The sequence below is a fragment of the Podarcis muralis genome, chromosome 7, assembly GCF_964188315.1.
Source record: "Podarcis muralis chromosome 7, rPodMur119.hap1.1, whole genome shotgun sequence".
NCBI classification, from domain to species: Eukaryota; Metazoa; Chordata; class Lepidosauria; order Squamata; family Lacertidae; genus Podarcis; species Podarcis muralis.
Genome location: NC_135661.1, coordinates 9,788,896 through 9,799,607, shown reverse-complemented (window position 1 = coordinate 9,799,607; position 10,712 = coordinate 9,788,896). Strand labels below are relative to the sequence as shown.

The window sequence follows — 10,712 nt, the reverse complement described above, 5'->3', positions numbered from 1 at the left end:
GTTTGGCCACAATGAGAGCAGGGTGATCCTGGCCTGATCCAGCAAAGGTCTTCCTATGTTCTTAATAAATGACTGCCCACCCTCTCCTTGGGAGAGGAATCCATCGCTACCCCTCTTGCTAAATTGGTATCAGGATCATACCGCACTTGTTATCAAGAGATTTCTCCTAATGTTCAAACAAAATCTAACCTCCTGTACTCCTGTAATCTCTACTCTTGCCCTCTGGAGCAAACACCTTAAGATTAACCCTTTTTCAGCTCATGGGTCATATTCCTGCAGGAGCAACCGTACCAGTGATGGGGTGGGACTTAGAGGCAAAACTGAGCAGGGGAGCAGGTGTCACTTATGCAGTAGGCTACATGCCAGTCATGCAAAAACAGAGCTTTCTGCACCAAACAAACTCCTCCACCCAGGCAAGCGAAAGTGCTCTGCCACTTTCCTCCAGCCAAGCCTTAGGATAGCTTTGTTTGCTGTGAGTACCAAACCAAAACTTTCCTTTACCCTTACAATCAGTAGCCTTACCTGGCTTTCTCTCTGCACACTACTGAAATATATTGACTGTTCTCCAACAACAAAGAGGTCTGGAGAGGCACATTTGACCCCTAGGTCTAAGGCATGGGTCGGCAAACTAAGGCCGGGGGGGGCAGATCTGGCCCAGTTGCCTTCTGGATCCGGCCCGCAGATGGTCTGGGAATCGCTGCATGGATCAGCGTGGATCTGATTCTGATCGTTCGGGCTGTGCCATCCACACACACACACACCATGGCGCCTCCTCCCTCCCTCCCTCCCTCCCTCCCTCCTCCTAGCTTCTCCCTGCCCTGCCTAGAGGAGGAAGGGGGCTGGGCTTTGTTGGTGCCAGCCCCTCTCCAGAGCCCTTTCGCGTGCCACTCATTGTCCCTCTGCCATCCCCTGCCACTCGCAAGACACAGGAGCCGCAGTTGGCTTAGCGCCCCTCTCAAGTGGCCGCCATTTAAAGCAGCTCCTCTCCAGAGCCCTTTTGCAAGCCGCTCATCATTCCCCCCCCAAAAAAAAATAGTCCCGCCCCCCACAAGGTCTGAGGGACAGTGGACCAGCCCTCTGCCGACCCCTGGTCTAAGGTTTCTGACCCTTCCTCAGTCTTCTCTTCCCTTCTCCAGGCTAAATATATAGTGTAGTGGCGCCCGCCCTGTGGAACACCCTCCCATCAGATGTCAAGGAAATAAACAATGATCTGACTTTTAGAAGACATCTGAAGGCAGCCCTGTTTAGGGAAGTTTCTAATGTTTGATGTTTAATAAATTTTTTATTATTAATAATACTCTGTTGGGAACCACCCAGAGTGGCTGGGGAAACCCAACCAGATGGGCGGAGTGTAAATAATAAATTATTATTATTATAAAAGGTAAAGGTACCCCTGCCCGTACAGGCCAGTCTTGCCAGACTCTAGGGTTGTGCGCCCATCTCACTTAAGAGGCCGGGGGCCAGCGCTGTCCGTAGACACTTCCGGGTCACGTGGCCAGTGTGACAAGCTGCATCGGCCGCACACGGAAACGCAGTTTACCTTCCCGCTAGTAAGCGGTCCCTATTTATCTACTTGCACCCGGGGGTGCTTTCGAACTGCTAGGTTGGCAGGCGCTGGGACCGAGCAGCGAGAGCGCACCCCGCCACGGGGATTCGAACCGCTGACCTTTCGATCGGCAAGTCCTAGGCGCTGAGGCTTTAACCCACAGCGCCACCCGCGTCCCATTATTATTATACAATGCCTTAAATAATTATTCACAGTACTTGTTTTTTTTGTGAGAGGGATGTGCAGCCAAAATCAGAAATGTCACAGACGGGGGACTCTATGATGTTATCCTCTAAACTTGTGTGGCAGGAAGGGGAACAATAGAAACGAAATCTTTACTCCTTCCTGTCACCGCACACACTTTTTCTTACCCGCAATGGGATAGGATGTCTGTAAACTCTCGTTCAGAGAGCACACTCCATTTGGGACTATAACTTTTAAGGATGATTGCCTGTCTGATTTGCATCACTGATTTTCATCATTGTATGTGTTGAATCCTGCCAAGACTTTGGATGTGAGTAAATCTAACAATTTATTTACTTAAACAGTCTGAGAGTGATTTATTTGTTAAGAGGGAAACATAAACCAGGGAGAAGATAATCCAAGTCTGCCTAAAGCACCCTTGGATACCATAATTGCTATAGAAGTCTGTGCAACCTTATCCGAATAGCTTATAGAGATAAGCTAACTCGGCTGGAATTGGTATTTGTGTTCTCACACAAGGAGTGCATTTTTTTTTAGAAAAAAGTGCCAGTACTCACCAACAAGCAGGGGGAGGGGCCAGCACATGGGGGAGGGGTGTGGCCTGATGCCAAGGCTGGGCAGAGAAGGGCAGGTTAGCTGAATGACATTCCCTGCCCACACACCTACTGAGGTGCTGCCGCCCAGGTGAAGAGGCCTTCACTGCCTGGCTTTGAGAAGGAGGCAGCAGGAGTCCAGGATCCTGTCAGAGTATCACACCTCCTTCCCTAAGCTGGGCAAACACTTCCCGGGCTTTGAAGACACTCGAACTCAGGACGCAAGGGAGAAACATGCTAAGAGGAGGGCAAGCTTGGCAAACCCTCACCGTGACCAACTCCCGCCCGGAAACCTATGTCCCCACTGTGAGTGTGTGGATCCAGAACTGGCCTCCACAGTCACTTACAGACTCACTGTTAAAACTGTGTTTATGGAAGGCAATCTTAAGGTAAAGGGACCCCAGACCATTAGGTCCAGTCACGGATGACTCTGGGGTTGCGGCGCTCATCTCACTTTATTGGCCGAGGGAGCCGGCGTACAGCTTCCGGGTCATGTGGCCAGCATGACTAAGCAGCTTCTGGCGAACCAGAGCAGCGCACGGAAATGCCGTTTACCTTCCTGCTGGAGCGGTACCTATTTATTTACTTGCACTTTGAGGTGCTTTCGAACTGCTAGGTTGGCAGGAGCAGGGACCGAGCAACGGGAGCTCACCCTGTCGTGGGGATTTGAACCACCAACCTTCTGATCGGCAAGTCCTAGGCTCTGTGGTTTAACCCACAGCGCCACCCACATCCCTTACTCATCTACAAATGATCACCAAAGAAGAAGACGACAGGAGATGGAAACTGAGGGCCCAGAGGCTGATATTTTACTGTAGTAGATACTTTTCTGCAACATGTTTTTGACGCAAGAACAGTGCATTAGTGGTGGACTTATTCCGTGTTATAAGTTGGTCTCGGTGGAAGCTGACCCAACAGGGCAAAGGGGAACAGATCACGCAGAATCACTCCACATGTTGCCATGGTCCCAATTCCCGTCTGCTCAGGCAGTCAGCATAGCCAGGAAGGACAGGGGGAGCTGTGGTTCAGCAACAACTGAGTTGTTTCACCTACTTTCTCAGTTCATAGAATCAGAGAATTGCAGAGTTGGAAAGGACCGTGAGGATCGCATCCGCTTCAGCACCATGGATGGGGCTGCAAAGAGCACAAGGACTGCGGCGCTTTGGGTACAAATAGGAGAACCACACCTCCCACCCCCGCCTGAAGAATTATATTTGTGGGTGTTCTTGAAAATAGCAGCAGTAATAATAAAAATAATAATAATTTTTATTTATACCCCGCCCTCCCCAGCCAAGGCCGGGCTCAGGGCGGCTAACAAGCAATAATAAAAACAAGTTGAATTAATACAACTTAAAAACAAGATTAAAATACAACAATTAAAATATTGAAACATTAAAATATTAAAATGCAGCCTCATCACAGGAGGAGAAAGGAAAAAGGAAAAAGAAAGAGGGGGAGGGAATCAAACTGGCTCCAAGCCAAAGGCCAGGCGGAACAACTCTGTCTTACAGGCCCTGCAGAAAGAAATCAGATCCTGCAGGGCCCTGGTCTCATGAGGCAGAGCGTTCCACCAGGCTGGAGCCAGAGTTGAGAAGGCCCTGGCTCTGGTTGAGGCTAATCTAAGTTCCTTAGGGCCCAGGACCACTAGGGTGTTGCTATTTATGGACCTTGAGTCTCTCCGTGGGGCATACCTGTCCTGTAGGTACGAGGGTCCTAGACCGTGAAGGGCTTTAAAGGTCAAAACCAGCCTGACCCTGTACTCCACCGGGAGCCAGTGCAGCTGGAAAAGCACTGGGTGAATATGCTCCCATGGCAGGGACCCCGTGAGGAGCCTCGCTGCAGCATTCTGCACCCGCTGGAGTTTCTGGGACAGCTTCAAGGGCAGCCCCGCGTAGAGCGAATTACAGTAGTCAAGCCTGGAGGTGACCATCACATTGATCACTGTGGCCAGGTCGGGGCGGGAAAGGTAAGCGACTTGAAGACGGGTCTTGCATTTGGCGGTGTCTGTGCATCTACGGGATGAACACGACAGAATTGTGTCGGCTTTGTTGTTCCCGCCCGCCCCCCCCCAAAAAAAAATATTTTGGAATGTTTATCTTCACCACGTTAGCCCCCCCCCGGCACGTGATTTCCCCTGATTGCTCGTTGCACTAGCCTAGCCCAGCAGAACTGTAAAAAGTTAACTTTCAAAGCAGCGCCCGCGGTATCCCTGGGCTAGCGAGGGATGGGGAGGTCCAGGACCTTACAGGTTTTCAGCCAGCCCCTGCACACCTGTACTTGGAAGGGAGGGCTGCCGTTTCCTACTAATCAAATAGCTAACTGCAGTGTTAATTCATTTCTTCCTGGAATGAGGTTTCTTAAGTCAGGGAGCCAAATGAGAAGGATGCGGGCATGAAATGGCTCCCGAAGGGGAAATGCGCAGCAAAATCCTCCAGCCGCCGGACTCTTGCAACCGGCTTCCATCTAGACGCAAAACTGCATGAAGGACATTCGAAGGCTCGTCTGGAAGCGCCCAGCACCTCGCAGCTCCAGGTAGGAATTTGGCCTCGCCGGCCTCTCAAGCTGCGAGCTGGGGGTCCCGGAGTTCTTTCTCGTCGTCTTCGTCCCAGCATGTTACTTTCTCTGCTCTGACACCGCGCGAAATGCAGCAAATTTCGCGGGATCTCAGATGATCCGGAAACAGCAGAGAGGAAAAGAAGTTCGATCAAGCCCGATCGCTTCTCACTTGGTTTTTGCTCCTGGTGACGGACTTCCAGATCAGATTTCCTCGGCCCGGCTGCCCCAGACCCCAACCGGCATAACTGATCACAAGACGTAGCACATGCACACTATTTGAATAGCAGTACCCAACAACTTGGGGGGCGGCGCGGCGACACCCACAAATATTTTATTGGGAGGGAGAAGGAACCTCAGCCCCTAGGAGTTGGTTCTTATGGCACCTGTCCTCCACCCCGTCCCCCGCCATGCTGGCTTCAAGCAAGCCATTTCCATTGAGCAGCAGTCGGGGTGCAAACAGCTGGCGCCGCAAAACCGGGGTGTCCGCCTGGAGAAGACTGGGCATCGCAGGGAAAGTAAGGGCGGCCTCGCTTGCCTGCACAGCCAAAGCCAACGTCCCGGCCCCCCGGTCCAGCTCTCACTTCCTTACATCACTACTGGGAAAACCATAGCTTTAACTATACGGACCTTTGTTGGCAAGGCGATGTCTCTACGAGCACAGTAGCCGCTCCTGTTGCTCTTTGATAAGTTTCGCTCACATTCCCTCTTTGCCAGTTTAATAAATAAATAAATAAATAAATAAATAAATAAATAAATAAATAAATAAAGACAGACAGACAGACAGACAGACAGACAGACAGACAGACAGTGGATCTGGCGCCACGAACTTCCGAGGGCATTTTCTCCCTCCTTATTCGCACATGGGATGGAATCAAGACGTGTTCGACTCCGTCTTAAAAGTCAGAAAAGCAAATTCGCTCCAGCGCGCCGCTCATCACCAGACAGGAGTGGCCCCGCGACCGTCGGTGCCTGGGACCATGGGTGCCCTGGCACCGAAATCTGTGGGTGCCTGGTCCCTTCATGGGGGATTTTGTGGGTGCTCGGGCACCCAGGTCCCCACGAAGTTGGCACCTATGTCACCAAAGGGTCTGGAAAAGCCGAATCTCGTCAGAACCCGAAGGGCGGCAGACAGGAGCCCGAAGATGGTCGCTGTCGAGGCAAGAGGGCGACGCAGCCTCCCCATTTCATGTCGGCTCTTTTACCTATTTTGTCATTGAACCATTTGGGGTGCCTCAGAGGAAGATGGAAACACACCGGGCACCTTTTCATTCAAGCTGCTTGCGGGGCCCGCGAGAGAAACACGACGAGCCCCATCCAAAATAAAAGGGTTGCGCCTCGCTCCTTGGACACGGGAGCGGCCGAGGCGAGCCAAAGAACCGAACCCGGGGACGGATCCGTCTCCTCTGCAAGGGGGTTGCCGGGGTCTTGAAGGGATGTTCGGGTTGTCCGGATGCCCCAGCGAGAATCTTGTACAAATGCCCCGTTTGCGCCTGGGGCAGAAGGGGCGTTTGGGAATGTATGCCGAAGAAATGCGCCATAAGAACTCCTGCAATATACCGACAGTCTTCAGAGGAGACTTCGACGTGGGCAGCGGGGACCATTCAGATGATCTTGTTATATATTTAATTGATCGATTGATTCTACTTCCGCTGTGGCCAAACTAGGTCTGCAAAAGGGCCCCGCCTGAGCTTTTCCTTCATGCAGAAATATTCGGAGTGGGACGAGATCGTTTGGGTCAGTTGGAAGCAGCAATTATTCCGAATGCCAGCTGCTAGAAACCGCAGCAAGGGAGAGGGAGCTTGTGGTCGAATCCTGCCGTCCGGTTTCTCCACCTGCTCGGCCTCTGCAAGAACACGATGCTGGACTCGACGGGCCTCTGACCGGATCCAGAATGCAGGCACTTCTTCTTATGCTTTTGCGTCTCCAAGAAAACGGCCGCTGAAATTGTGAGACGAATTGGTGGAGATGGAAGCGGACACCTTGTTTGGGGATAGGAAAAAAGGGAGCCCTTGAAAGAGAAGGGAAGTGGGGGGGGGGGGGGGACAGAGCGATGGTCGACGAGAAGGCAGGCCTGGGACTGCAAAACCGACGTGGCGGGCCGGACGGAGCGTCCCGCCGGTCCCTTCGCAGCCGGTGCGGTGGCACTGGAGGCCCTGGAGCACTGGGGGACTGTCGCTGCCAGCCGCCGCCGGTCTCGCTGCTTCTCCCCACGGGAGGGAGGGGGCCTCGGCCCGCCCAGAAGCCTCCCGGGGCGAAGCGGGACTTGGCTTCGGATTCGAAAGAGGCACCGGCGAACGCGCGAACCGGAGCACGTGTCCCGAAGCAGCCGAGTGGATGGGATTCGGAACGCCCCGCGATCCAGTCTGGAAGGGCTGGAGACTTGACCCGGGGGGATCAGACGCGCCTCAATCCGAAGAGGCCGACACGTGGCAGCGGCTGAACTCCTTTGAACCTGTTTTTTCTGAAACGTAATGTTTGGCCCAGCATTCACTCGAATATGAACTTCTTTAGGGGGAAAAAGTCTGTTGCTCAGCAGGCAACGGACACTGAATTAGCTGGGCGACCCAATGCGACAGTGAGTTGCCATATTGTGGCAACCCGGAGAGTTTTTGCAGCGCCGGGAACGAAGGATAATTTTGACACCTAAAAGCCTAAATGGTTGCACAACTGGTGGGGAACAACAACAACAACAACAACAACTAATAATAATAATAATAATAATAATAATAATAATAATAATAATACATAATAATATTAATGATGGTGATGGTGATGATGATGATGATGATAATAATAATAATAATAATAATAATAATAATAATAATAATAATAATAATAATAATATTGGCGAACCGTGCAGCAGAAGCAGCAATACCCCACATCCAAATTTCACGCTAACGGGAACTGAATTTTCCCTTTTCTTTCCAACCCGCCGGTGGCAATTCTCCTGTTCTCTGCCTCCTGAGAAATCTCACGGTTGCTCTCCGAGAAGAAGAAAATGCAAATAATACGGAAATTGATGACCAGTGGAGATCTCGGTCACCCGCATGGGCGTAGCCAGGATTTATGTTGGGGCGCAGAACCTCAGTTAGTAAAGTACATTTATTGATTTACTTGATTTAGGGGGGCAGCTACCCCCCTGTCCCACCTTGCCTACGCCCATGGGCACCAACTAGAAGCCCAGTTGAATATCGGCTGGGTGAAACGAAAATACTGCGTTGGCCCCACTTGGTTGGCCAGGGAGCCGCAGACCTGACTTTCAGCCGGCAAAGGAGGCCTCGCGGTGGCCTTTCCGCCTCCAACCCCGCAAATGTCTGGACAACTTGGGAAAGGGGCCCCGTGCTGGCCAGGTGGGCTGGCTGTGACTCCCCCCGCGCGCTCAGAGGTGTGCGCGGGGCGCGCCAGACCCCGCTGATCCCGATCCTCGTCTCCCGCATGTCGAAACTTTGCAAGGGTAAGAAGGAGGTGCGCTTCGTGTAGCAGCCCAGCTCCCTCTTCGCCCCGGAGCTCAGCCCCGCACGGAATGAAGAAGCGGCTGCTTTGCGCAACAGCTTCACCCCCCCCCAAAAAAAAATCAGGGGATCTGGAGGTTGCTACGTGGGAGCCCCAGGGGAGTTTGAACGGCAGGCGAGCCCTTCACTCCCAGCTTGTGCGTTTTGTGGGGCAGGGGCTGGAGGAGGCTTTCTCCGGTGCCCCCGGGTGGGGCGAGTCGGGCGACCCCCTCTCCGGCCACAGAGGACGCCTTTGCCTCCCTCCGCAAGCGCAGAGGCGGATTCTTGCGCCCCGCTTGGCGAGGCGGCTGAGAGCCCAGCGACTCGCTCGGGCTGCTCGCCGTGGGGCTCAGCCGTCCCCCCTTGTGTGGACCCTCCTCGCAAGCCTGGCTGGCCGCGGCAGGAGGGCTCCCAGGCAGGCTGGCCTTGGGCGCGCGCAACTTCCGCGCAGGCGGGCCGGGAATCCCGGACCTCCTTCCCCAACGCGCGTGGGGCGAGGGGGCTGGAAGAGACCGGCAGCCCAGCTGGAGGGGGGGCAGCGGCAGTTGGGGCGCCAGCTGGGAGTGGAAGGCACGCAGCCGGGGGGGGTCGCCCACTCCCTCCCACCCTGGTCCCTCTGCCCCACCGCCACGGGAAAGCTTACCTGAGCGGATGGAGTTATGGGGCATGGCTTGGCCGGCTCGTCGGGGGGCGGGCGAGAGGCCGCCGGGTCGTTTCCCTGGAGGGATCCGAAGCCCTGTTCTTGCTGCTGGGGGGAGAGAAAGCGAGAGCGGCCTGAGGGAAGGTGGGGGGCCGCCCCAGGAAAGGGTCCTTTTCTGGGCACCTGCTGGCCCTGACTTGGACGCGCGTGTTTCAGTGAGCAGACCTCAGGAGCACCCAAGGCGAGGAGGGCCGAGGGTTCTTGGAAATACCCCCCCTACCCATTTCTCGACGACCATGGGATTTGCGAAGGTTCCCGGGAAGCTGCGTGGCCCTGGCACCTCTCCACCCCACCCCCGCGCGGGTCTCCTGCCTCTGGCGCCCCAGGAGGACCCTTTACCTGGTCGCCTCCACCGGGGCCAGCCGGAGAAAGGAGCTCCTGGTCCTGGGCGGCTTCTCCGGCCGTTTTGTCCCCAGGAAAAGAGACATGGCAAGCTGGTTTTATCCACACAGCCCCCTCGCAGCTCTGCCTCGGCAAGCGAAGAGGCGCTGGATTGGCTGCCTGGGGTTTTGGAGGGGGAGAGAAAGCAGGGGGGGTCATGGCTGAGTGCTTTTAAGAGTTAAAAAGAACTGCTCAGGAGCTGTTGTGAAAGAAACCAGGCAGGAGGGAAGGAAAGGAAAGCCAGGCCTGGCCTGGCGGGGAGATCTCCTTCCTGGGTCCACATCACCTGGCCTGGACTGCTAGGCCCAGCTGTGGCCCCCACTGACAGCTGGGCCAGGCTGGGGCAGCAGGGAGTGCCTGTTATGGTGGGACGCCTCCTTGGGCCCTTGCATAACACAGGGAGCCACCCGATTCAGTATTGCTTGCACTGGCTCCCCCTGGGTTTGCAGGCACCAGTAGTGGACCCTTTTCAGGAAAAGCGGACACTCTGCCATCGCACTGCGGCCCTTTGCAGAGGATTTGTTGGTTCCGAGGGCCTCATCCTGTAAACTTGCTCAGGTGGGCCAGCTACCCTACAGAAGGCCTGGTGAAAAATCCCCACATGGAGCAAGAGTTTGTTTCAGTGGAAGGGCGAGGAGCAGAGAGACGTACCTAGAACTGTAGAATTGTAGAGTTGGAAGGGGTCGCAAGGGTCATTTTGTCCAACCCCCTGCAATGCAGGGATCTTTCACCCAACGTGGGGCTCAAACCTGGAATGAAGAGTCTCATGCTCTGCTGACTGAGGTTCAATTGTGCTCCTGGCAAGGAGATGTTGGCTGCCCAGAGCAGGCTGGGGAGCTCGCAGACAGGCTGGTAAACTCCTAGCCACTCTGAGCCAGAGTAAAAAGGTAAAGGTGAAGGGACCCCTGAACATTAGGTCCAGTCGTGGCCGACTCTGGGGTTGTGGCGCTCATCTCGCTTTATTGGCCGGGGGAGCCAGCGTACAGCTTCCGGGTCATGTGGCCAGCATGACTAAGCCGTTTCTGGGGAACCAGAGCAGCGCACAGAAATGCCGTTTACCTTCCTGCCAGAGCGGTACCATTTATCTACTTGCACTGGTGTGCTTTCGAATTGCTAGGTGGGCAGGAGCAGGGACCGAGCGACGGGAGCTCACCCCGTTGCGGGGATTCGAACCGCCAACCTTCTGATCGGCAAGTCCTAGGCTCTGTGGTTTAACCCACAGCACCACTCGCGTCCCTCTG

General features: G+C 54.5%; 1 protein-coding gene across 7 annotated transcripts in view; it reads right to left on the bottom strand.

Moving 5' to 3' along the window:
• The window catches only part of PAX8 (paired box 8), a 36,496-nt gene extending 26,926 nt beyond the window's left edge, over positions 1-9,570 (bottom strand). For 6 of the 7 annotated variants that reach the window (XM_028741261.2, XM_028741265.2, XM_028741264.2 and 3 more), the window contains exons 1-2: positions 9,430-9,570; positions 9,034-9,138 (exon numbers count right to left, since the gene is read on the bottom strand). In XM_028741261.2, coding sequence (XP_028597094.1) covers positions 9,034-9,058 — 25 coding nt within the window. In that variant the 5' untranslated portion in view covers positions 9,059-9,138; positions 9,430-9,570. The remainder of the gene's footprint in view (positions 1-9,033; positions 9,139-9,429) is intronic. The other variant, XM_028741262.2, reaches the window with a different exon arrangement.
• Positions 9,571-10,712: the final 1,142 nt, after the last annotated feature.